Source organism: Mugil cephalus, chromosome 10 (assembly GCF_022458985.1).
Source record: "Mugil cephalus isolate CIBA_MC_2020 chromosome 10, CIBA_Mcephalus_1.1, whole genome shotgun sequence".
Taxonomy (NCBI): Eukaryota; Metazoa; Chordata; class Actinopteri; order Mugiliformes; family Mugilidae; genus Mugil; species Mugil cephalus.
This window is the reverse complement of record NC_061779.1, coordinates 20,241,770-20,267,535: the sequence shown is the minus strand read 5'-3', so window position 1 is coordinate 20,267,535 and position 25,766 is coordinate 20,241,770. Positions and strand designations below refer to the sequence as shown.

Here is a 25,766-nt window from a genome sequence, read left to right as displayed (position 1 = left end):
TTGTCTGATACAACACCCTGTAACATGGCTGTCCAAATCCATATATGGTCATATAGCCACTTTATGTGTGATACACAGGAAGGACATTTGAGAATCCAAAAATGGGGACAAAAGTATTTCTTGAATGAAAATGTAAATGAGCTTAGTGTTGTTACTATATTTTAGGTATCATTACAAACACCAACACAATTATGCCCCAGTGTATCATTAATGCCTTTATTAAGATTTTTGACAGTTTTGTACTTCTGAGCTAAATAGCTCCTTAAATTTTCATTTCTTACAGTAAATACTCATATGAGCAAGTAAAGTGGGGAGAATTGAGTAACAAATTGTACTTTTTAATTTTTGTTATTTAGTTTTACTATTATAAATATGCCTCGGACACCAGAATTAACATGTCTCGTCTTTGACCCAGCTACAGTTCAGACACAAAACTTACGTTAGCAGTTAACATTAACGTTATATATTAAACTAACAGATGGTTTAGGAACAACATTTCTAAATGTCACTTTTATCATATTACTGTGTCTTACTAACAACATATTTTGTTTTCTTATCCTTACACAAGCTAGTAACAAAATACATACTTTAATTTAGGTTAGCTTTAGAGATTCAACACATTCATAACAGTTAAATAATATAATACATCTTCTCAATTGTGAAATGGTATTCAGTGTGTCTTGGTTTTGGTGTTTCTTTCATGGGAACATATGTAAACCACACAAAAGTCTGTCACTGGTAAGAACCCCTGCCCAAGATGGCGGCCGTGTTGACGTGTCTGACCAGCCAGAATGCAGCATCTAGTGTATATACATATATGCTTCATAACCGGAACACAACAAACTCTACAGATAGCAGAAGTCAGTCGATTAATAAACATTGTTAGTACGAGCACAATTCAAGTTACGTTTCAACAATTCTTCAGCTTTCTTCAACAGTCTTTTTTTGAAAACACTTTGGAGAAACATCTTGGAACTCAGTTTGGAGCTACAAGCTGCAAGTTCTCAGATATTAAAATGTCTGACAACCGCCAACTCTTCAGAGGAACCTGGCTGTCCTCCACATCTTCATCATCGTTTCAAGAGGATCAACCTGAGAAGATCCACTTCAAGCCTCTTCTAAACAAAAAGATGGTATGTAATAGAAAATTACATTTTGTTTTTACTTCATATATATATCCTATCTGTATTTGCTTATGAGACCGTTTAGCCCTCATGAGTTCATAACAAGTCAATAAGTTCAGCAGAAGTTCACTGAAAGTTCATGACTTTTAAAATTTGTTGTCACCCCACATTCGTTGTGACATACTCTCTGGGTTTTACTCTGCGTGTATGATCACAGAAAGTGATAACTGAGTCCGAATCATTACTAATTTCTCAACAACCCTCACTTGTTGAATTTTTCCACGACAGGCAGACTACAATTCCACACAGAGACGTGACAGAAGCTCCTTCCAAGTTAGGAAGAAGAGGACCACACAAAAAGAGGAGAAATGCCGTAGGTACCAGATCTGCTCGCCCCGAATATTCATCGCTTCCAGATGACGTCAACTATATGCTCGGGCCTGTTTGTTCGGACTGTGAGATTGGTTAGTGGTTAGACAACATGAGTTTAATTTATTTTTCACAATATGTTTGGAAGAGATAGTAAAGTTTTTATTTATATTTTTAAATTTTGCACAACACACAAAAAATACAATGACAGCACATTTTTCATAAAAAATAAAGTAATAAAATGTCAAAATAATTCGGGTTTAATCCATTTATTTGTATATTAGGCGCAAAGGTATTTAATAAGTTTTATCCTTAAAAAAAAAAGATTATACAGAAATACAGCTTTTATTAATGTATCCAAATAGTGCTCTGCCTCAATAACAACCGATAACGTCCGCAGGAACGACTCTTGTTTATTATATGACGTAATAGGTCAACCGGAAAGGGAGGCGTATTAACGTGGTATTAACCCGCAGTTATTCGATTTTCTCACTGCATGCAAACTGGGACAAGGACTGTATTCAGAAAGTCGAATTTCGAGCATAGCTCGATTAAGTTCTGCATGCAAGTTCTGCAAACGCACTGACTGATTGTCAGGACCAATACATGAAAAGCCAAACTTTAAATAATCAGGGTCAAACTTCCTTTTCTGATCACCCCACATTTTGTGTCCTCCCTCACTTTCTCTTTCTTGGTACCCCAAGTATAGTACCCACTATAAATCGATCCATCTTGGATCTAGCATGCACTGTAGTTAGCTAACCAGACGTTTACACTTTTTTTACAGGTTTATTTTTCTCACTCCGCGCCTCCCCTAAAGTCCTCTGGCGCCCCCCAGGGGAGGCGCGCCTCACACCTTGAAAACCGCTGTACTAGATAACACACAGCACAGAGAGGGCAGGAGACTGGGAGAGACAACGAGGTGCAATGTTTTGTTATTTTTTCAGGTTGAAAACAAAAAAAACTGTACGTTACAGTGGTAACGCAACTAACTAGCTACAGAAACGGACATAGGAGGAGGTTTATTATATCGTATCGTTTCTAATTGTACTCGTTACTTAAAATGCTACGTGAAGAAGAATGTCTAATTTTTTAAATATTTGTTGTAAAGTGATTATTTTTACACATTGGTTATTCAAGAAAAAAAGGGGAAGAACACAAAGGATTTACTACAGATAAAAAAATAAAGATTTAATAAAAAAAATAAGATAAAATGCACAAAATAATTAGGGGTTAAATCGTGCGTGTGCAGTAGACTACAGTCCTGTATTGCAGTGGTGATGATGTAACAGTATTTGGTCAGTGAGTGAATGAGGAGTTGAGGGGTGTGAGTGAAGTACATGATGCTGTAACTGTATTTCAAAAAAAAAAAAAAAAGAAAGAAAGAAAGAAAGAAAACAAACAACAACAACAAAAATTGGAGCTCTTGGCCAGTGGATGGCTTCTCCAATCAGAACGCGCAACTATTTGACCCCACCCCTCTCGTGAATGCCGCAACGAGCGCGTGCAGTGAGTGCAATTTTGAGCAAATTTGAGCAGCATCTGCGGCGCGCGAGTGTGCGATGCCTTCACGCGGAGGACGCGTGTTTAATCTTACGTGCCACGGGTTTAGGTTAGGCTCGGTACAGATAGACGACCGCGAAGCATTCTTAGCCTGAGGTATGAACAACGCTTTGTTTCTGGAGTGGCTGACAGGGAAGAAGACGAGGCAGGTGTGAGAAGATGCAGGGAGCGCAGTGGAAATGACTTCGTAGCGACGTCTGCTTACATGCGTGGGGATACCTCAGGATTTGAAGGATAAATGGATGCGTGCACAGGAGAACGAGAGTCCGGGGACGCTGCTGTCATCGTCGTCGAGAACGAAGCGGAGAGCATGCCGGTGCACGAGGAGAAGTCCGGCGCAACCGACCCCAATTACTTGGACACCTGCCCCATTTGCCATCTAAACTTTCACAGCCGGGAGCCCAAACTTCTGCCGTGTCTGCACTCTTACTGCAAGAAATGTCTGCCTTCGCCCTCGAGGAATTTGGCCATGGCAGATCCCCCGAACTCCCAGGCAGACGCCGCGACCAAACCACGTGAGTCATTTTGTTTACAAACAGTGGCGAAGGATCAATGAAAGGGTAGCTACGTGACCCGCGTGTGTGTGTGTGTGTGGATCAATACACCGTGTTGTCTACTGTGTCAGTCATTTCCCCCACGAGATTCCTCTACGTTCATAGCTTAAATGTCTCTGTTCGATTCCAGTGAACGTGATCCGCTGTCCCGTGTGCAGGCAGGAATGTATGGAGGTGGATGTGATGGATAACGTCTTTGTGAAAGACTCAGTGGAGGCTCCCAGCAGCACAGTGGAGAGGACAGTACAGGTTTGTGACAAACTGCGTTACCATACGGGGGCAGCCTTGTTTCTAGTTCGGGATAATGTCTACTGCACCGATCAGCCACAACATTAAAACCACTGACTGGAGAAGCGAGAAATAACGTTGAACATCTTGTGGCAATACGATGTTCTGCTGGGAAACATTTGGACCTGTCTTTTGTTCGGATGTTACTTGTACCGCCAACCTAGACTAGAGCGGGCACCCCCACCCCATAGCAATGACACTCCCTCCTTGAAGGCAGCAGTCATCCCCAGCAGGATGCAGCCTGACACAGGGTACAACTCATGAAAAACACAAAGAACAGCACAAGGTGTTTACCTGGCCTTTAAATTCACTACATAACAAACTTATCAAGTAACTGTGGGATGATCCACTAAGGGCCCCTCCCTTCAACCTAATAGGTCCCAAAGGCCCCCACTAACAACATCCTGTTGCCAGACACCACAGGACGCCCCTGTTCATTTTCTGATGTGTTACAACTGATCTGGAGGCACAAGGGAGACCAACACAGTATTAGGAAGGGGGTCATAATTTTGTGCCCTATCTGTATGTAGTTTAGTCTGCTTCAACAGAGGTAACACTATGGAGCATTAACAGGACACTTGGGCTTAACCGAAGGTTACCATTGATGTGGCATGTTGTGGAAATTCTATCATTACCCTTCATTTCATACTTATCATATTTACTTCCATAATATATTTGTATGTATTCTGTACCCTTTCGTGTTATTTTGTAGGGCATCTCTTCCTCCCTCAGTAGAACACAGGTTGTAGGTCAGTTTTACCTGGACATGCAGAAGCAAAACATCCTGAGATAAATGGATAAATGCAGCCTTGCAAAACAATATTGGTTTCATTGGCAGACAAAGCTGAACGACATCCCCACACCACCTCTATCTGCTCGGAGAGGGAGTATGAGAAATGGATATCTGTAACTATTGAATGCAACTCTTTTTTGGGGTCTTATTGTATTTGGGAGGGCTGACATCCATATGCCCATGTGAGGAATTAGAGGAATATTGCAGTAAATAGTCTTTGTTTTTTGTGACAAGAAGTTAATTTCTAAGGAAACACCTGTTCAGTAGTTTCACCTTGTGTCTCATCCACCTGTAGCTCTGTATGACCTGTGACGACAACACTGAAGCCGCTGGGTTTTGTGTTGACTGCGTTGAGTACCTGTGCGCCACCTGTGTGGAGGCCCACCAAAGAGTCAAATTCACCAAAGACCACACCATCAGACAGAAGACGGAAGTGTCCCAAGGTATTCTAGCATGTGTTTTAGCTTACTTTTTTTTTTTTGAAAACTTGAAAAATAATGTTCTGTTGCATCACAAACACACAAATAAATGTGTATGTCTTATTTTCTCGCTTGTCTACCACTGTATGAAGGTCCAAATCAGCTCTTTGTTGCCTTCCAGATGTAAACGGCGTGTCGACTCAGAGGCCGATGTTCTGTGACATCCACAAACAAGAGCCACTGAAACTCTTCTGTGAGACCTGTGACCTACTGACCTGTCGCGACTGCCAGCTTGTCAAGCACAAAGACCACAAGTACTGTCAGGCTTTATACCTTAATGTGACAAAAAGGGTTCCTACGCCTTCTCTATGAACTTCAGTCTGTTTGAAATACTTTGATTCATTAACGCCATGCTGGCATTCACATACTGTGGTAACAATAGAGGCAGACCTCATGGTAACAGTAATACTGATTGTCAGGATTTGGTCCAGAATGAATGTGAGGTGCGTTTGATTAAAGAGCAGCATGCCTGCTAGCTGCTGTTTTTTGTTACTGCTAGTTATTCAGTCAGGGAGGGAATGAGAACAAAAAGTGCATTCAGAGAATAATTGTACAAAAATATAGTATTAATAAATCTTTTTTCTTACTTTTCTTTTTTGGACTTTTCTTCTTTTTTACCGCGTGTGTATTAACCCAGTAATGTCTTTGAATTAGTTACCAGTTCCTTGAAGATGCTTACAAAAACCACAAACAGCACATGGAGAGTGTGACCCTTCAGCTGCAGGAGAAAAAGAAACTGATTGAAGAGGTGTCAAACTCCATCAACAGTGGGTATGTATTTCATTTAGCCACAGGTATGGGGAATTTAAATCTACCATACAGCCTCACGATGGTCTCATGAATAAGAACCACTATTAGAAACCATAAGGAACACACAGAAGAACCTTCCTGTGTCATATTGAAAGTGATTGTGTGTGTTCATTGTGCATATGCTTTGCAGACTTCTTCTGGTTGACCAGAATCGTTCATCTATTCATAACGAAATAAAGAAATCCATCTGCAGTTTAATTCTTGAGATCAACAAGAAGGGAAAGATGCTAGTTAACCAACTTGAGGTATGATAAAACATTTAGTTGTCAGATTTACCACCTGCTGCAGTCCTGTAACTTCCCATTGTGTTGTATCCTTGACAGTATTACTCGCTCGCGTGCTCAGTAGACTGTGTTAAACTGCACTGTTATCCTTGTTTTCTAGGCTGTAACAAAGGATCACGAGAGCGTGCTGCGAAAACAACAAGAGGACATCGGTTATCTATCGAGACACCTGGATCATGTCATCAACTTCACAAAATGGGCCACGGCCAGGAATGGGAGCACAGCCCTCTTGTACTGTAAACGTTTGGTGAGGCCCAGCTGATCATTTATCCACTCAGTGGGATCTTATTTTCCCAGTCTGAAACTCCGCTTCCCTCTGAAAGCCTGTCAGGAAGCCGGTCTAGCTTTGACATGAGCGGCAGAGTGGGAACATATGCCTTTCGTAACACACAAGTGTCCTACTCTGAAAATTATTAATAACGTTCCTTCTGTTGCAGATTCTGTTTCAGATTGGGAACCTCCTGCGGGCGAAATGCAGCGCCTCATTCATACCACAGAGCACTGTGCGCTTCCAGTGTCGAGCGTCTTACTGGGCCTCAAATGTTGATCTGGGTGAGACGTAAACAAATCATCTGATCTAGAACCGTGACAACGGTGTCTTCATTATTCTGTTTAGTAGAAAACCTTGAAACCTCATCCACAGTACTTTTCCTTGTCACGAGTTTGTGGCCAGATATGCACCAATTTAGACTCATGATGGACTTAAACAAGCACAGTGGAAGTCGGATGAGCAGGAGGAGTTATTTGGAACGTAATCAGTTGGACGGGAAAGCTCAGAAGGATTGAGAGGGCCCAGAGCTTAACAGGGGCTAAAATATTGGCACTCACAGCGTCTTCAGTTCATTTCGGTCTGACAGTTTTGCTGAAGTATGAGATCAATCTAAAGAAATCTTGGCAGAATTATTATTTTTTTTTTTTTTAAATATTCCAAACATTGTCTGGTTCCAGACGAGGGGATTTTCTTTTCAGTTGACGTCATTGCAAATGAATATCCACTACTTTAAAATATCAAAACAAGCAAATTAATGCCACATTCAATTGACTGAACAGTTTGCTAGAACGGATTGATTTTAATTGTTAATTGTCACTAACTGTAGCCGCACTTGGGATGTTTTTTTACCCCCAGCACCCTCGTACCGCGTTACTTTCTGTATTTTTCATCACTCCTTGTTAGGCTCATGGTGTCTCTGTGTTTGTGTCCCCTCAGGCTCTTTAGTGGTGGAGAGTGTACCAGGCCACCAGCTGGGTGGGTTTCAGGGTATCCCTCATCAGCTCCCTCTCACTGGGCAAGGCCCCCCGGGCTCCCCCCACGGCTTTGCCATGGGGGCTCCTCACAGCACTCTGGCTCAGCTCCAGATGCAGGTGGACAAGCTGAACCCGCAGGCCCACTGGCAGCCGCAGCCGCCCCCTCCACCCTGGACGTGGTACCAGAGCGTCCGGCTGCCGCGAACGCTCCCGGGGTCCCTGCACGGAGGCTCCCCCTCCAACAGCATGCCTCCCCAAACAGGCCGCAGGTTCATGGCGCCTCCGCCCAACCATGTCAGCCCAACCAGCAGCTTACCGAGCCTCGGATTTTCTCCTCAGGTTACTGTGCGTGTCTGTGGTGCGTGTGTGCGAGCGCGCTCGTGTGCGTTTGACTGACAGGCTCCCTTAACAAGCACGGACAGCAGATGGCATTGTCCTAAATAGAGCTGACAGCCTTCACATCCTGGGCAATTTATGTCTTTTCTTGTCAGGATGGATTTCAGTCTTGGATGAGCTTATGACTCAAAATCATAAAGTAAATCAGCTAAATCTGCGGCGCAGCAGCAGCAGCCAACATGTGACCCCCAGAATTCCATTATATAAGGCTCGATAATATCTTGTACATCCAAGTTGTTTAGTCTAGTTCACGGGTGTTTTGGTTTCCGCTCTGAAGTATAAGATCATTCGCAGGACAATGGTGGTGTGCATAAGTTGAGCCATGCAAGCTGTCATAGCTGCATCAGGAATTCTGCTGGAGTGGGCTTTCAGACTGTTTTCTGGGTAGGTAATATATGGCACTGTAGTAAATCAGCTTAAAGTGAATTAAGGGCAGTAATCAACATGGATTTCTGCAATTTAGTCGTTATATCACAGCAGCTTTTAGTGCAGATTAATTTGAAAGATTACCTCATAACATCGATGGAAAAAAAAGAAAAGCTGACATTGAAATATCTGCAACTTGACTGTTTTGGAATATACTTAAACTGAAGAGGGCCTGTAGGGCTTGTACATTCAGTGGAAAAAGGCACTCGCTTGTGTAGTTAAGCTTCTGCGTACGTATCTAACCTTCCTTAAATTAGTCGCATGCGTCCCAGTGTTTCATAAAAATGTATGGTATTATACGTTTTGCAGGAAGAGAAGGATCATTTACATCTGCTAAAACTATCAGGGCGCGTTACCTTATGACTCGGTTCTCTCTTTTCTGGTTGCTGCCACGGGGCATCAACCCACACAGCTAGCTACAGGGTAATGAAATCTTTTCATCTCCACCTCCATCACCACGGCGCCTACAGATTGTGACAGGAAGGTGAAATGGCTGTTCTCCGTGTTTCACTGTAGCACCATCTGAGGGCGGTGGGATGCAGCTCTGGCTACCAAACCAAGCCTGTGGACGTTTGCTCCTCTTACCCTCTCTACACCACTGTAACACCACTGCCCATGGACGGAGGCGTCGGTTCGCCTAAGTCACAAAAGCCAGTCAGTGACTTCCTTTATAACTGTACCTGTACACTATTGTAAGTGGAAAGCGTTAATCAGTAAGTGACATGTGATGATGCTTTTAGATGGATACTACTTATGCAAACAGGACGAGCGACTCATCCGTTGCAGTATTTATGGTGAAACCAGTCTATCCTCAGGACCTGCCGCCTTCGTTTCCCAACAGAAATGGTACGTCTCTTCCATGTTACAGTTTACTATTTTGCAGTGACATTCAGAATATATGTGAGTTGTGTTTGTCAAGTAATACGCCAACAGATTTTAATTTCTCCCAAGTGCAAGGGCAGCAGAATTCTCCAGGGTTTGCTGCTGTGTCCCAGGAGGAAAAAACAGGGTAGGAAGACAGCTGTGCACACACTCGTATGCAGACACACAAGCGCAGAGCCCCTCTCTTTCTCTAATTAGGGCCATGGGGGCAATGCACCGAGGCACTGGCCCCTACAGCTATGAATTGTGAATCGTGTTTTAATTGGGTCTTGTTTGCCTCCCAAGGACTGTTTCTTGGAAACCATCGGAAACACACCTGGTCGGTGGCGCAGGTGTCTCCGCCGTCAAGAAGAGACAAAGGTCGTCTCCGGGGCCGGTCATTGTCATCAAAGATGAGCCAGATGACGACAGTGGTTATGTAAGGACACAATACATCATTAGATCCATTCCACTGGATACACAGCCTGTAACTCTGGAGGAGGATTGTCATTTACGACTTGGGTCTTACTCCTTTTGCTTTGGCAGGCTTCACAGTTTACAGGCTGGAGTAAATGGTGAGACCTGAAACGGACATTATTGTTACAGTGAGGGTAGCTGAAGCAAGAAGAAGCACTCAGACACATTGTAAACACACCAACAGCTTAAGTGGATGTTATACTTTGCAAGTACGCAGCATTCCAGCACGCAGGCTTTGCATGACAGAAATTTCATTATTTTCATTAGCGGGTGCACAGGAGGCGACGTGCAGGCATGTGTTTACTCTCAATTTGCTGTGCATCAGTTGTTCGTGTTTTACTCAAGCAGACTAAAACGTTTTATAATCCGAACAACTAAACATCAGCGGCGTCCACATCTGTCTGTGCGTGCATCAGATTGGGAGCGTAATCGAGGACTTATGGTGCGTGTCGACGGGGCCGCGTTGGGACTCGAGGGGTCGTGGCACTTCTCAGCATTGGCCACTTGCTGGACGCCACTAGGACTTGTCACAGCAGATGATCGACAGAGCAGTTGTCAGTTCCTCTTGCATCACACCTGACAAACAAAGAAAAGACACGCCACACCCTTGAACAACCTTGCAAACTCTTTTTGGCTGGAGGATCACTTTTGCCCGCTGTCGGCTTTTTCATTTCTAGCCGGTCCAACGTGTCATCTCGTCGGGAAGTCATCTGAGCCTGAAAAAATAAAATAAGCCACACTGTTGCTGAATCTGTCGACAGTTTAGATTGACACATGGGTTAGTTTAAAAGTTCTCCGTTGTTTCAGAGAGGAAATATTAGTGGTGATATATGTGGCACAGATACGATGACTGCGGAACTTTGTGTCAGTGGTAGAACAATTATTGGTAGATTATTTGTGAAACATGACATTTCTCCAAACGTGACCAAATCCATCAACCAGCCGGACCTTCGGCTCAGTTATTACATACAGTATTTTCAGAGCTTTCTCCTTTCTGCTTTGAATTTCAGGCACATGCCTATCTCCGAGCCAGCCTCCCTGACAGCACTAATGACGAACCCCGGAGAAGCTCCCAACGTGAAGGGAACAAGGCCCCGACTCCTCTTGAAAGTACAGACCACAAACCTCACAGCCCTTCACAGCCTCCCAGCGGGCCCTGGGACTGGAGTAAGACTAAAAATCTCATCTGTTTCGTGGGAGAAGAACAGCAGGTAGAGCGAAATCAAGCTCGGCATGAGGACTCTAATGAAGACTTGTGTGCTGTGTGTCAGACTGGTGGAGAGCTGCTGCGCTGCCATAAGTGTTCCAAAGTTTTTCATCTTACGTGCCATGTTCCAGCTCTCCTTAAATCTCCCAGGCAAGAGCTGTCAAAATGTATTTATTGCTGGTCTCAGATGAAAGTGCCAGAGCTCATGTTGTTTCTTTTTCATGTTTATACTAGAATCAATGTGGTCCCGTGTGGAATGAAAAAAACAACAACCCCCAGCTCTTAACAATGAACCTTTTTTTTCATGACAAGCTGTTTTCACATTTTGGTGGCGTGAGCTTCAGCATGTGTTAATATGTGTTGTCTCTTTTCAGCAGGGAATGGTATTGCTCTTTCTGCCGTGACGTTTTAGTGCCTGAGATGGAGTACGACTGCCAACCTGAAGCCAGAACAATAAAGAAGGAGGCAGAGATTGAAGGTGGATTTTCCCCTGTGGACAAACGAGTATGTACCTTTTAAATTTATTGAACTCAATGCTCTGATTGGTCTGCTTCATTCATCTGATCAGCCGTTATTCTCATATGACTGAAGCCGGTAGTGCTGCTGGTAAAGGACATTTTCAGATGAGTTCAGTGTACTACACCCATGAGTGCAAGATGTAATTTTATTCTTTCAATGAACAACAATTTTACAAGACATCACAGAAGCCTTCAATGCCAATACAGTGAGATTAAAATACCTGATTACCTGTTAATATTATTAAAATGCAGTTCTTGACTACATAATATAGGCCGTAACTGTGTTTGGTTTCTTGGTTATTAGTAAGTCAGGTGTGTTTTTCCTCTATGCAGAAGTGTGAGAGGCTGTTGCTGCACTTGTTTTGCAGCGAGCTGAGTTCAGACTTTCAGGAGCATGTGCCCCCCTCGGTGAGTCTTGAACACAACTGAAGAGTTCACAGGATTAGCGTCACATGGAGTCACTGCAGTTTTACTCATGCAAACTAAATATAAAGTGAACTGCTTCACCAACACAGAGCTCCCAGGATTCTTTAGCATCATAAATGCAGATAATTATACACTATAAACTGTTCGATGCAGCACATACACATAGCATGCGACCGCTGTGTTTGATATTAGGCTGAAATTACAGGTTAGAGTAACAACACAGAGAAAAACTTCACAACCTCAATGTTGACATGTGATGCTTAATAAGATTTTTTTTTTTTATTTCAACATCGGCCCATGAAGTTTTATTGTCTTATTATCTCTCCCTTTCTAAATACTGTAGGTATGTGCTAATAACAGGCTGACTATAAAGGGACCAATGAATCTTTCCACTGTGAAAAAGCGTCTGGAGGCTAAGCCGTGTCTGTGCTACCAAAGCTCTGCAGAGTTTGTGTCGGACATCAGGCTCATCTTTGGAAACTCTGCAGCCCTCAGTGAGGTACCAGAGACGCAATTGTCAAACTCGAGCATTATCCCATCCTTGACATTTGGTAAATGAACTACTTTGCTCTTTTCCGATCTTTCCTTTTGTGACAGGACGACACTGAAACCGTCATGAAATGTAGGAAACTCAAAGAGCTCTTTGAGGAGCAGTTGATGCTCATCTACCAGGACCAGACCTTTCCAGACATCAAACTGGAGATGACGAATACTACTCCTCCCGACTCTCATCTCTCATCTCTTGACAATACGTCCCAGCTTGCAAAGCGCCAGCGCACATGCTCAGGCTTCCAGGATACACCGAGCTGTCCCTGAGGAGAGGAGGGCGTTGCATGGAAGCACAAATCTTCCTAAGCGTTTAGATATTTTACAGCACTGCCAGCACCAGATAATATGTGGTGTGTCTAACACTTTAATACAAACCTTCAGGTCAAAATGCTTTATACAGTATGTGAAATGATTAAGTTGTATTGCAAGCTAAGATCTATGACACAGTTATTTCTATTTTCTGGACTAAACGCCACAGAAGCTGTTGGTTTTAGCAAATTTTCCATCTCTGACTGAAGCCTGAATATTAAAACATTGACTCATGCAGCGCGTACACACAGAACATATTGGAAAGATTAAGTTTATCATCTATTGTGAAAATCTGCTAACAGTAGACACACACTTCTATTCAGTTGAGAGTAGTTATCAAACTTAATGGCTGTGTAGTCACTGGTCAGTTCTGGTGTGTTTTTCCTGTTTGTGTAAATGTAGTTGTAATCAGATGAAGAATGATAACCATGGGCATTGATGTTTGTGAGTTAGAAGGAAAAAAAAATCTAAATAGTTGACAACAGTTTGATATTGTTAGATTTAGTTTATTTAACTAAGCCTACTTTGAAGTTATTTAAGTTATATATCTATCATTATTTTTAATATTTATTTTTTCACCTCATCGTGAAGAATTAGTGCATGTGTTACATTACTTGATATCAGGATGTCGGGATCACTTTAATTCAGCAACACATTTTATAAACACATTGTAAACCGCCTGTCATGCAAATCGACATGCAGCTACAGTGAAATAAATCTGAGTCTGAGCACGGACTGCGTGTCATTATTGTTATTCATAGCCGTCACCATGTGCTGAATGTTAATTGAGTAAATTGTTAGCACTCTCATTATAACTTAAAAACAAAGCCACTGCCTTCTTCGACATGCTTCTACGGCTGCATTGAGAAACGGTGAGACCGAGTCCTCTGATCCCTGCAGGAAAGCCCTCGGGCTGACCGGCCCTGTTAGTGGCGCTCTGCTGATTGACACAGATGTGGCAAGACGTGCTTTGTTTGAGCTTCAAAGGAGCTGCGCTCCACCCTCCCCACAACAAGATTAACACTGTTTGAATGCGACCTCGGCCACTCCAATTTCCTCCACCTATGATCAGATGGCAGATTGGAGGTGGAGAGCAGGAGCGAGAGCTGCAGGCTGTTGGAAGGCACGGGAAGTTGCCTTTGGATGTTCACTGTGTTCTACCCGGTCAAGCTTGGAGCCTGGCACTGCTCTGGCTCCTACTTTGGACATACTTCATTCCTTGTATGGTGCATTATCTCTTCTACAGTACGCATGAGATAAGATTAAGGGCAGACCAGCAGTACAAAGTTATTCTTTGTTGTTGTGATAACTGGAACACAGGGGGTTGCCACATCCTTTCCTGATAGTTGACTAATGCAATACTACTGGTGTCAATTTCATGCGCTGGTTTTATTTATTTTGCTAAGGTATTATCATGAACTTGCAGAAACCTGTTAGGTAATCCATCGCAGCAAACATCCTCCCCCTTGCTTTTTTGTGCTGTTGCACGGCAAGGTAAGTGCAGATTGATTCAAAAATCTTTTGCGCTTTGCAGCTGGAAGAGAAAAATAACAGCAGACATTATGTTTACTGTGATGGATTACCTAATCAAGTAAGGTCACTGCAAGCTCATTCTTATAACAATGGCTCATAGGCTACGATTCTCTTTTTATTAGGGGAGCTGGATGCTGGGCATAAATACTGAAATTAGCAGCTGTGTTTTCTCAATAAGAAAGATAAAACAACACTTTAAAACTTAAATCCCCCACCCTCACGAGCTGGCTCTGAAGCGTTACTGAAATGAACAGAGAAAAGTGACTGTCTGGAAAGTACAAATAACATTTGCGGGTATGTATAATGCGTTTTAATAGGCCGAAACATCCAAAACATTAGTGTGGCCTATTAAAGATGTGGTCTTCGAGTACAATTACCAACAGAAAACGCATACTGAAGCGCATAGAAGAGACGCAACTGGAAACGCACTACAGTTTTTAACAGTGCAGTTAGCCATTTATAACTGTCATATGCTTGTGGGCTTTCGTGTATGTCTGTGGTGTCCCAATATCAAGTCCTTGGTGATGTTTCTTGACTGGCTAGACCGGTGGTGCAGACATATGGCTCTGATTAGGAGATCATTTAACCTCTCCCTGTCACCATGCCCAGAGTCAGTAGACTGATTGAATTTGCAGAGGGCCTTAGTTGGTACAAAATGTTTATAATGCAGTCTAGCAATTATTGCTCCACATCTTGCCAACTCTGGTAGACTTCTGTGTGTGTGTGTGTCTGTGGGTTGTTTATACCCAGTCCCTTCTCACAGTTCATGATCATTTTGGCTGACGGTGAGCCCACATCTGTGGCACAGTTACAAAAGCTTAAATTCATCAACTTTAAAGGAGGAAAAGGGCTTTCGTAGTACTCCTACAGAGACCTGTGATACCACTGTGCAGATACGGGGAGGATGAAGCGGCACGAAGCCAGATCCTGCACTGATGTCAATTAAATGTAGCGTTGAATAACTGCTCCAGTATGCAGACAGTGGCAGTGAAAATATATAGATTTTTTCCTATTTCCTTTGACTGGAGATACCCAAAAGGTTTCGAGGCTTACAGTCTGGACAAAGCCACAACACATTTTTAAAATACCCCCAAACCAGCTCCAGATGTTGAGCAATCGCTACGATCATTAGTCACCGACAGAAAAAGACACTGATGGGAAGACAATTTCCATGTGTGCATGCATACTTCACGGGACAGTAGCCTGAAGACATTTGCAAGTTCTAATGTAGGCAACAACAAAAATATACACTGCCTGGTCAGAAACAAGTCACCACAACTAAAAAAGAAAAAGGTCAGGTTAGCTTTGATTACAGCAGCATTCACTGTCATTTTTCAGTAGGCTTCTGCAGTGTCACATGATAGATTTCCATCCATTGTTGCATTACATTTTCATCAAGATCTTGTATTGATGAGTCTGACCACTGCACAAAGCCTTCTCCAGGACATCCCAAAGATTCTCAGTGGGGTAAAGGTCCGGAGTCTGTGGTGGTGAAATGTGTGAACATGAATGACTCTGGTGAATGTTGACATTGTCATCTTGGAATATGCCATCGGGGAAGAACAAAAACATTGATGGAATAATCTGGTCATTCACTTTATTCCGGCAGTCAGCTGACCTCGTTCTTTGGGCATAATGTTGTTGAATCTAGACCTAAACAACTGCAGCAACCCCAGATCATAGAACTGCCCCAACTGCTTGTGCACAGTAGATACTAGGCATGATGGGTGCATCACTTCATCTGCCTCTCTTCTTACCCTGTTGCCCCATCACTCTGGAACAGGGTAAATCTTGACTCATCAGACCACATTTAATCTTTATGCTCCCTAGCGAACTTAAGCCCTTTTTCCCGGTTAGCCTCACTGATTAGTGGTTTTCTTAAGGCTACACAGCTGTTTAGTCCCAATCCCTTGAGTTACTTTCACATTCTATGTCTGGAAACGCTTTTACTTTCACTATGAAACATAGCCCTGAGCTCTACTGTTGTTTTTCTTGATTTGATTTTGCCAAACGTTTAATTGATCGCAGATCACGATCAATCAGGATTTTTTTCTGACAGTGGATCCCCACTATCCTTCCAGGTTTTAATAATGCGTTGAAAAGTTCTCAACCCAATTTTAGTAGTTTCTGCGTCAGTCTCCTTAGATGTTTGACCCTTCTCAAACAGACCAACATCTTTACCTCGACCACGGCATGTGTTTTCAGACACGGTTGTTGAAGAAATGAGAAGTTAATCATTGCGTCAGTTGGGGTTAAATAACTTGTTGCCAGCTGAAAGACCATGGCTATGGAGTGTATACGACAGCCCACATCTCCCAAGAAAGCAGCAGCCTATTTCGAGTCTTCTGCTTTCCAACACACAAAAAAATGCATCAGTCACGTGACCTAATTTAAGTCTTTTGTATAAACATTCCTGCTAAAATATATTCATCTGCGCCGTTAATTCATTAATGAGCGCCGAATTGATTAGTTATGCAAATTGTATTTTAATTGAAACATTTAGTCAATTATTTCACAGTTTAATCTGTAGTTTATAGGAAGGGTGTAAAAAAAAAGAAGCGTTTTTGATTAGCAATAAGTCTGTGTGTGTGTGTCTGTGGCCCCAGCCCGCCCCTCACCGTGCCATAATTAGACGCTCATTCCTCCAGTCACGCTGCAACTGCGACTCTCCATCACATCCACTTCTTTTCCGCGGACTCAGTCTTTCTTTTTTAAAGGAGCGCTGCCGTGTGTCCTCACGTCCTGCGCAACGACCATCCAGCTCGCTCCTGACACCCTTTTTCTCGCCAGTTTTGTAGCCTCTCCTCTCCTCTGCTCTCCTCTCCTCATTCAATGGGTCTGTTTGTAGTGCTGCTCTGCTCTCTGCTCGGAGTTCTCCATGGACAAGGTAAGTTACCTTTGTATGAGAAGGTGTGGATCGATTTCTGAGTAAGACGTGCCAAGCCAAAGAATGCTTACTGATATGATGTGTTATGATGTGATTGCCCGGCTGAGTATCATGTATGATGATTGTATGCACTTATTCAGGAATTTACAGTAAGAATCAACCAGATAGTAGACAGGGAGTTAGTGGAGGGGAAGTGATGCACTAGGACTAGTTGGGGCATGTGATAAAAGCTGAGTTTACAAAGCTGGCTGCTTCAAAGTGTTGTTGCTCACAAATGAAGAAGCATCACCCCACCCAAAAAAAATCCCATCATTCCTTCATAGAAACGTAAAAACATGACATTACAGGCACAGTGGTTTGATCTATGTGTAGTTTTTTTTGTAAGTCTTCATCTTACAGTGTCATACTGTACATTGTACAATGATAAAATGTGTAATGTGGAGGGTCATTTATAGTGCATATTCAGGTACAACCAGAACATTTCCTAGATTCACTTTCATCTAAAAACGTGTGTTAAGGTGCAGCTGCTGCATAAGTTGAGGTCCAGTGGGAGTTCTCACTGCCCGCTCTTTCTGTACTTTCTACCCCGCGAGTCAAAGGCCAAGTGTCTTGGTATGCCGTGATGCTGTGTCAGAACGACCCGCGTCTCACCAGGACAGACGGGCCGTGATTTATACCTGAACGCCCACAGCGGGGTCATAGAGGTGTAGGATGAGCCATGTCCAAATGCTGCCGGTCACACAGGGGCCAATTTTCACAGTCTGCGGGGGAACTTTTCTCTAAATCGCCTTCTGCGTTGCGGGGGGTTGTGTCACTGGTTAGGCTGACAGTAAAATTAAAGTAGAAACCAGTACCAACAGTTAATATAGAATCGGTTTATAACCTGTAGCTGTTCTGTAACAGCCATTTCATATCATTGAGACTGACAGAAACTTTCAAATAAAATCCTGGAGCGCAGCCTCTGAAATAGATGCTCACTTCTGTTGTTTCTGTTGATGTCTGGCCCAGGCCATCTACTCTGTCTGGGCGGAGCTCCACCAGCGGGCTCATTAAGCCTTGTTTACACGAGGCGTCTAGACGCAGGCAAGCCGTGCGCTGCTCTGCCAAGACGGAACGGACCTCGCTACCAGCAACGTCATCCAAAATGGAAATCAGCCACCTCCAGACAGACAGACAATGCATCACAGAGACAGAGAACCATGGCAGACTGTATCTAAACCAGAGCACGCCTGGCTTGCTTCTCTTGATAAAGCACAAGGAGCCACACAGTTTTAAGGCACTTCTGCTCCTTCAATTTAGGGTTTGCAAGGCAGCAGACGGTGGCCACGTTGGAATGGCTCTGCGATGCCTGGTGGGTTTGAGGCAGTTATCAGCAGAGAGTTGCAGCCGGGAGAAATCTCCAGAAGAGATCATGCTGTCATTTGAAATGTATTGGTTGTGCTACTGGAGAGAAAGTATTAAGGATTTTGTGGAATCTGGAAAGGTAATATATGGCTCATATGCCTTTTCCACTTTCAGTATAAATTGGCAAGAAGATGTCATTTACTGGAAGTGTTCAAAACATTTAAAAACCCGGGTAACACATAAAGAGTTGTGCAAATTGCTCTATAAATGTATTTGAATTTTGGTCATTAACACTTTAATATCTATGCACTGATAGTCGGCAGTGTGCGTATAAAGTGGTTCTTCCATTGTAACACTGTGCCGTTACTCTAACATTCAAAGGCAGAGGGATAGAGAGAGTGCGAGAAAGTTTGGGAGTGCCTACTTGGTAGGCCCATGTGAAGAGCTTTTAAAATGCCATCTCATTTCATCCAGCTGCTACAAGCTTTATTGGCTAGAAGACACTGGGGTGTGCCAGACTTCCAGAAGTGAGTCAGCTAATGTGGCTGTCTACTAATAAATCCTCTGTCCATATTCAAGCCAATTTGCCAGGTTTATCATCCTTCACACCGTGGCAGTGATCAGTGTTTTGGTGTTCTGCAACGTCGACTCTGGTCTTCAAACAGCACAAACTAACATTTCAATAACGTTCCCGCCATGTTTTACCAGTCGGGTTAATTTTCGCTTCTGCTTCCTGCTTCACTTTCAACAACAGCGGGTGAAACTTTCGCCGAAATTTCGCCACAGACGAGACAAATGTTTGTGTCTTGGAACGTTCTCGGTTAACTTCCCATCGATGTGTTCCGTCCTTATTGATCCAAAACAATCAGTTTGAAAATTGATTGCTGATTGCTGCAAATAGTTGTGATTGGTCCGGTACGCCGCGAGGCATTTTCGTGGAGGTCTACGTCATCTGTGTAGAGTCTGCGTAGGGTCTGCGTAGGGTCTCTGTAGGGTCTGCGTAGGGTCTGCGTAGGGTCTGTGTAGAGTCTGCCTAGGGTCTGGGCTGACCGCGTCAAATTGACGCAGAAGCATAAACCACGCATGAATGTCTGATAATGCATGGTCTGAACCGGGTCTGTGTTGATACAAAGCTTATCAACACAGACACAGCTTATAATAATGACTATTCCTGCTCTTGCTTCAGCCCGAGCATTTTGATTTAATGCTCGCAATAAAATTCCTGCAGCACCCCTGGGGGAAAGCAGCAAATCTATGAAACTGAGGACTGCTATTCCAGACACTTGTCCTCCCTGCATAATCTAAAGTTATTTTCTGAATATGCTCTCTCCCGCTAGTTGTCTCACGGCAGATGCCGTGCATCAAACAGACAGATTTGTTCTGTGTATTTCACAATCATTGTTCCCTATAACTCACTGCATTCAAGCATTTTAACCGGCAACAACTTGCATTCTGCTGCAGTGGGTCAGCAAAATTTATATCTCGGTGAGTTTGTTTTCTCTCCTTTTTTTTTTTTTTTTCTCTCGGGGGACGACTTTTTAATAACAGTTTGGCGCACCGATCCGAGTTTGCCAAAAAAACAATAAAGAAAAAAAAAAGACTAAGGAGTCGTCCTGCCAAAGCTATTTCACGTTTGGCAGATCACACAAACCACAGGCAAATGAATGTACTTGATGTGATTGCGACGGCTGATTGTTTACAGAGTCGAGGCATTCCACACTTTCTGGTCCTCGTGAACAAACATCCAGATCACTAGTTGGTTGCGCGCCAGTCAAAAAGCCCCTCTCGTGTCTGCAACAACACATAGATCATTCATTGTCTTTGGCAAACACATAAAATCCCAGAGGTCTGTTTAAATTATCTGACAGCGCTCTGAACTTTATCTTTCCATCTTTTAGAGATTATTTGATCCTTTGACAACAATGGCAAGATGCTCCTTTGTTTGTGATAAATACACAACGCTGATCCTCATTACTTAGCAGAAAAAACAGTGTGTCCATCAGCACGTTGCATTTTTGCCAGAAGAAAACTAATAACGCTTAATGTGACGAGCGGCAGAACTGGCGTGTCAGCAAACCCATGCAGGCGTATGTGATGTTTTCGGTGTTCGCAGACGGAGAGCAGATCTCCATGGGGGATTGCTGTAAAGACGGGCAGAAACGTGCCGCTGATAACGAAGACTGCGCGTCGCTCCCTCTCATTTCTGGGTCAACCACATGCAGGTAAGCAGGTGGGAGCGCTTCTTTGCTCTCAGTGATTCTGTTCGGTTTAAGAGGGCTGGATGAAGTGCTCACCTGAAGCATATTCACACGCTGTTAAATACGCCTTCATACTATCTTACATTTTCTATCTGCACCACAGTAGCTCATGCTGTATTGCCCCTCAGGGACTTGGCCCGCACCCTGTGTTTGGGAAAAGTCTGCAGGCCCTTAATATAAAATTGCTTTACCTTACTCACATAAATCTCTAGACACATTATTCACTTCACGTGAGCGCAGGAAACACTAATAGTGATGGGATAATAACAGGTCTGCTGGTAACCCTAGAAGGTGTGCCGCCACAGGTCCGGGGCCCAAAAGAGATCTGCTGCCGTGAACGCTCATGGCAAACACATTTGCCATAGCCACCCTAAGTGATCCCAAATTTGTCTAAATTATAGTGTGAGGGGGAAAAGAGGAAAAGGGCAGGGATTTGTGGGGGAGCAGGGTGTATTTGAGGGGGTTGGAAAACAGTGGAGAGGCTGGTGGTGGTGGTGGTAGTGGTGGGGGGGGTAGAAGAGGGGCTGTTTCGAAACCCAGGAAATACCTCAGAGGTGAAATGCGACATAGAGGGAGGATGGAGCGAGGCAATAACAGGAAATCTGAACGATTTCTTCAGACACCGAAGAAAAAAAAAATCGCAGAGCAGAAAAAGAGGGGAGAGAGGAGAGAAAAGAAAAACAGGAGCACGAGACGTCTGTGCCCTTAAAAGGATCTACAGAGGAGGTGTGCGCTTTGACGTGAATTCGAGATCTGCAGTGGTGTACGTGGAAAGGGATTTCTGGTAAGAGTTGATAAAGAGTTTTGTTGGAAATGAGAGAGGAGAGGTGGTGGTGGGGAGGGGGGACGGGGGGTTGGAGTTGGCTTTTAATGCTTTCAGTGTTGTAAAACTACAGGGAGACAGAGATCCAGACCAGACACAAACAGTCACCCTCACTTAACTGATTGGACTCCAATATTACACAGTGAGTGCTGGACAGTACAAGGAAGTCTGATCTGAAATTAAACATTAAGTTTCGACAAATCTCTCATATGAAGGGCTGTGTTCATTTGGCAAAAAAAGTGATTATGTTTTCAGGATCTCATGGAAAAAAAAGGCAGTATTTTCATCAGAACGAGCCCTTCACATCTACATAGGGAGCCGGTATGTAGTCTGCAGAATGGATAAAAATAAACACTGGCTTTAGAATCGTAGCAGCCACCATAGTCCAGAGCTCAGCGATGAAAGTCACCTGCAGTACTTCCTGTATCAAAACCATGTGTGAAACCCCATCTGCTACATGCCCTCACTGATTTCTGTAGAAATGTGAAATACCCCACTGATGTCACTGACTGTAAGAAAGCTGCACGTACTGGCAACCGTTAGTCACCAGATAGTGGTCCAAGTGTTCTCCACAAAATATAGCAGTGTTTCTCTAAAGGAGTGGTTTGTTTTCATTATATTATTCTAAAAGTCATCCCGGCATAAAGCCACAATCCCACGGTGAATAAGGAGAGGAGATGTGGAGGTGGACGAATGTTGACCTTGGGAGCAAAACTGTTGCTGTAGCTGGGGTCCAAAGCAACAGACCCACGGCCCCAGGGAGCGATGCTCAACCCAGTTTAAGGCCAGGGACGTCAGCATCTGAAAACACAAAAAACCTCCCGTGCCCTCTGCTGAAACCACTTAGGACTTACTCAGCCCGTTCACCCACACATTTCTTAGTCTGACATGAGATCCCTCTCAGCCTGGCCCGGGGCTGATTTTAATGGCCTGCACTTTAAAGCAGACTTTCTTTGCTGCGAGGAGATTATCGATAGACCTGAAGATAAATTCACCACCTGTGTTCTTTCTTGCTAACAGGATAATGCAGGAGCAGTGCTGCATAGCAGTCCTGGAGGATAACATGTGCACCTCTGGTATCAACATGGCCAAAGGCCAAGGAGCCTGCGATACCTTATACACCAACACCTGCGATACCAAGACTGCAAAGGTTTGTACCTGCATGTGCGCATACATATACCTCTGTTTGGGCATGAATACCTTATTGAGTGACTGAGAATGAACCACTCTGTACGTCACTCTGCTGGACAGCCGGTTTGGAGGTGAATGATTGATGAGAGTGATGCTGTGTGTCTATATCTGTGGGCTTTTGTGTGTGTGCCATGAGCAGGATGCGGCATGCCACTCCAGGGAGGAATGAAGATTGCTCCTGTCAGATAGCTTATAAATTCAGCCCTGACTTCAAAATCTTCCACAGGCTCACAGCCAAGCACTTTTAAGCCTTTCCACATTTTCACAACCAAACCCTCCGTGCCCCTTTTATTTTCCACAATACGCCACGCATCAACACATCGTGGAAATAAATGTTTAATAGATGGGTAGCGTTAATTGCCAGTGAGGTGGCTTGTCTTTACTTGAACACCTGTACGCAGGTGGTGCCCAGATACGGTGAACAATGCCAGCGACTTACTTTGTACGGATGGAGAGGAGATGGTTTCTGTCATTTTAACTGGATAACACAGTGCACAGTTTCACTTTTCAATATCAAAGGTACCCCAAGGATGAGAATCAACCCCCACGCACAAAGAGAGAAAATCCGTCAAAAACAACTGTATCGAAATAGGCAAAAATGAGAACGAATACTCATAACAATTAAATCAATTCATGGGACCTTATTTCAGTAAATTCTAACATATACATGGTGTTTGGCTCAAAAATAACTACTAAATACAGTACATATCTTTTTATGAAATAAGATTGCATAGTGTCCACCTCTCTATTTGTGTGTGACTATTCATGTACATTACATATTGACATTATTAATAACTGGACTTCTCAAGAGTTATCTTGAAGACATTGCAACACTCAGCCAAGTGGCTACTGTTCCAGGTGGATGAATGTTCCAGGGGTTTATTAGCTTTGCTTTGCACAAAGACAAAAGCAGAAGGAACCTGGTTCTCACATCTTTAAAATAGTTTAGTTGTTCACATTTGAAGGGAGGCACTTGAAGGGAGGCCTTTCCTCAGCAACTGACATGTCGTTATTTGATGTCGTACAGGGACCTCCTGAAGTTTTGTGACATATGACAGGCAGTTCAGACATCAGTAGCACAAACAGCCCTAATATAACTGCTGTAAGAAATGTGCTAAATGCTAAGTTCAGCAGCTTGTCACCAACTTTGCCAGTCAGTAGTGCAGTGGTGGGTGGACATTGTTTTTCAAGAGACTGAACCAAAATAGTTAAGCCGCAGTGTGAAAAACCAGAGACTTGGGGGGAAAGAACTTGCAAGCAGAGCTAAGTGGAACTACATGATTCTCTATGGCCTCATCATTTCAAATTACAAATATAATTATTGTTTGTTGTGCTTCAGATACACCAATCAGTTCTATACACTGACTTTTAAGCACATTCATATCTTAATAATATCTGTAATAACCGTATTCAAGGTCACAATGCAACACATCACCAAGCATCTCTAACCCCCACAGACTCACAAACCACTCCCAGTCAATCTGACTAAAAAGCTGTGCTGAATGAGTTGGTAGTTGCTCGTAGCTTGTAGTACAGCTAACATGAAAGGGACACTTAAGGGCCCAGTATTTGTCTTACATTGACAGAATATTTATTTCTTTAATTGTCCTTTTTTGTCAAATGTTCTTAACATCTTAACAAATGTTCCAAATGACTGCTTGTAACCAGATTTTGATCCATTGCTGCATCCACATGCTACACAATGACAACTTCAGGATCATTACCCTATATTGGTTCATTTTAGTTGTCCAGTTTCATAGATATAGATACATTACATTCCAAAGGTATTGGCTCACCCATCCAAATAACTGAATTCAGGTCTTCCAATCATCTCCATGGCCATAGGTATATAAAATTAAGCACCTAAGCATGTAGACTGCTTCTACAAACATTTGTGAAAGAATGGATCACTCAATAAGGAATGAAAGCAACTCAGGACATGTAAAATGACAGAGCTAAGGCTCAGAGTGAGCAGAGGTCACCAACTGTCTGAAGAGTCAATCGCTACAGACCTCCAAACGTCATGTGGCCTTCAGATAACCTCGAGGACAGAGTGTAGAGAACTTTATGGTGGTGTAAAGAACGCCACCACCAGACTCTAGTGCAGTGGAGACATTCTCTAGAGACGTTCTCTGGAGTGATTAATCACGCTTCTCCATCTGGTAATCTGATGGGCCAATCTAGGTTTGGCAGTTGCCAGGAGAACGGTACTTGTCTGACTGCATTGTGCCAAGTATGAAGTTTGGTGAAGGGGGGATTATGATGTGGGGTTATTTTTCTGGGGTTGGGCTTGGCCCCTTAGTTCCAGTGAAAGGAACACTGAATGCTTCAGCATACCAAGAGATTTTGGACAATTCCATGCTCCCAAATTTGTCGGAACAGTTTAGAGATGAACCCCTTCCTGTTCAACACAACTGTGCACCAGTGCACAAAGCAAGGTTCGTAAAGACATGGATGAGTGAGTATGGTGTGGAAGAACATGACTAGTCTGTACAGATTCCTGACCTCAACCTGATAGAACTCCTTTGGGATTAATTAGATGAAGACTGTGATTCAGGCCTTCTCATCCAACATCAGTGTCTGACCTCACAAATGTGCCTCTGGAAGAATGGTCAGACATTTACAGAAACACACTCCTAAACCTTGTGGAAAGACTCTTGTAACTCACTGCACACATTGAAAGACCTGAGCTTCCTCAGAAAGTAGAGTCTACTAAGGTCCTTCTTGTACACAGCATCACTGTTTTCCCTCCAGTCCAGCCTGTTGTTCATGTAGACTCCCAGGTATTTGTAGCAGTCTACTACTTCCACCTACAGGCCCTGGAATGGTGATGGGCTCCACTTGTGTCCTCTTCCTCCTGAAGTCAATGACCAGCTCCTTGGTCTTGTCCATGTTCAAGAATAGGTGTTTGCCTGGGACCACTCCACATGTCCTATACTCCACCCCCTGTCCTTCACTGATACACCCTACCACTGCAGAGTCATCAGAGAACTTCTGGCAGGACCCAGAGCTGTATCGTAAATCAGAGGTGTAAAGAGTGAAAACAAATGGA

The 25,766-nt window shown here is 43.5% G+C and overlaps 2 protein-coding genes across 6 annotated transcripts in view; both read left to right on the top strand.

Moving 5' to 3' along the window:
• The first annotated feature begins 2,999 nt into the window (after window positions 1-2,999).
• Window positions 3,000-13,413, top strand: LOC125015546 (transcription intermediary factor 1-alpha-like). Of its 3 annotated transcripts, XM_047597531.1 has the most exons (18): window positions 3,000-3,571; window positions 3,741-3,859; window positions 4,987-5,134; window positions 5,292-5,424; window positions 5,825-5,941; window positions 6,111-6,225; window positions 6,365-6,511; window positions 6,702-6,816; window positions 7,472-7,848; window positions 8,848-8,985; window positions 9,072-9,177; window positions 9,283-9,340; window positions 9,499-9,631; window positions 10,680-11,026; window positions 11,251-11,380; window positions 11,728-11,802; window positions 12,164-12,319; window positions 12,418-13,413. In XM_047597531.1, the coding sequence occupies exons 1-18, from the start codon at window positions 3,295-3,297 to the stop codon at window positions 12,634-12,636; spliced, it is 2,910 nt and encodes a 969-aa protein (XP_047453487.1). In that variant the 5' UTR covers window positions 3,000-3,294; the 3' UTR covers window positions 12,637-13,413. The 3 variants fall into 3 exon arrangements, with proteins under 3 accessions (XP_047453487.1, XP_047453486.1, XP_047453485.1); XM_047597530.1 differs by having other exon boundaries at window positions 9,072-9,340; window positions 11,254-11,380; XM_047597529.1 differs by having other exon boundaries at window positions 9,072-9,340.
• A 3,433-nt stretch (window positions 13,414-16,846) lies between these two features.
• The window catches only part of fbln1 (fibulin 1), a 31,148-nt gene continuing 22,228 nt past the window's right edge, over window positions 16,847-25,766 (top strand). The window contains exons 1-3 of one of the 3 annotated variants that reach the window (XM_047596987.1): window positions 16,847-17,098; window positions 20,556-20,664; window positions 22,544-22,673. In XM_047596987.1, the coding sequence (XP_047452943.1) occupies window positions 17,044-17,098; window positions 20,556-20,664; window positions 22,544-22,673 (294 nt within the window). In that variant the 5' untranslated portion in view covers window positions 16,847-17,043. Of the gene's footprint in view, window positions 17,099-20,555; window positions 20,665-21,332; window positions 21,485-22,543; window positions 22,674-25,766 lie in introns of those variants that run through there. The other 2 variants (XM_047596985.1, XM_047596988.1) reach the window with 2 other exon arrangements.

What these genes read in the sequence shown, in the direction of transcription:
- LOC125015546 (XM_047597529.1), top strand. Translation starts at nt 3,295, where the DNA reads ATGGATGCGTGCACAGGAGAACGAGAGTCCGGGGACGCTGCTGTCATC. An exon ending in GGCCTCAAATGTTGATCTGG is followed by an intron (nt 6,817 to 7,471) that starts GTGAGACGTAAA and finishes GTGTCCCCTCAG; the next exon opens with GCTCTTTAGTGGTGGAGAGT. An exon ending in GCCTCGGATTTTCTCCTCAG is followed by an intron (nt 7,849 to 8,847) that starts GTTACTGTGCGT and finishes GTTTCACTGTAG; the next exon opens with CACCATCTGAGGGCGGTGGG.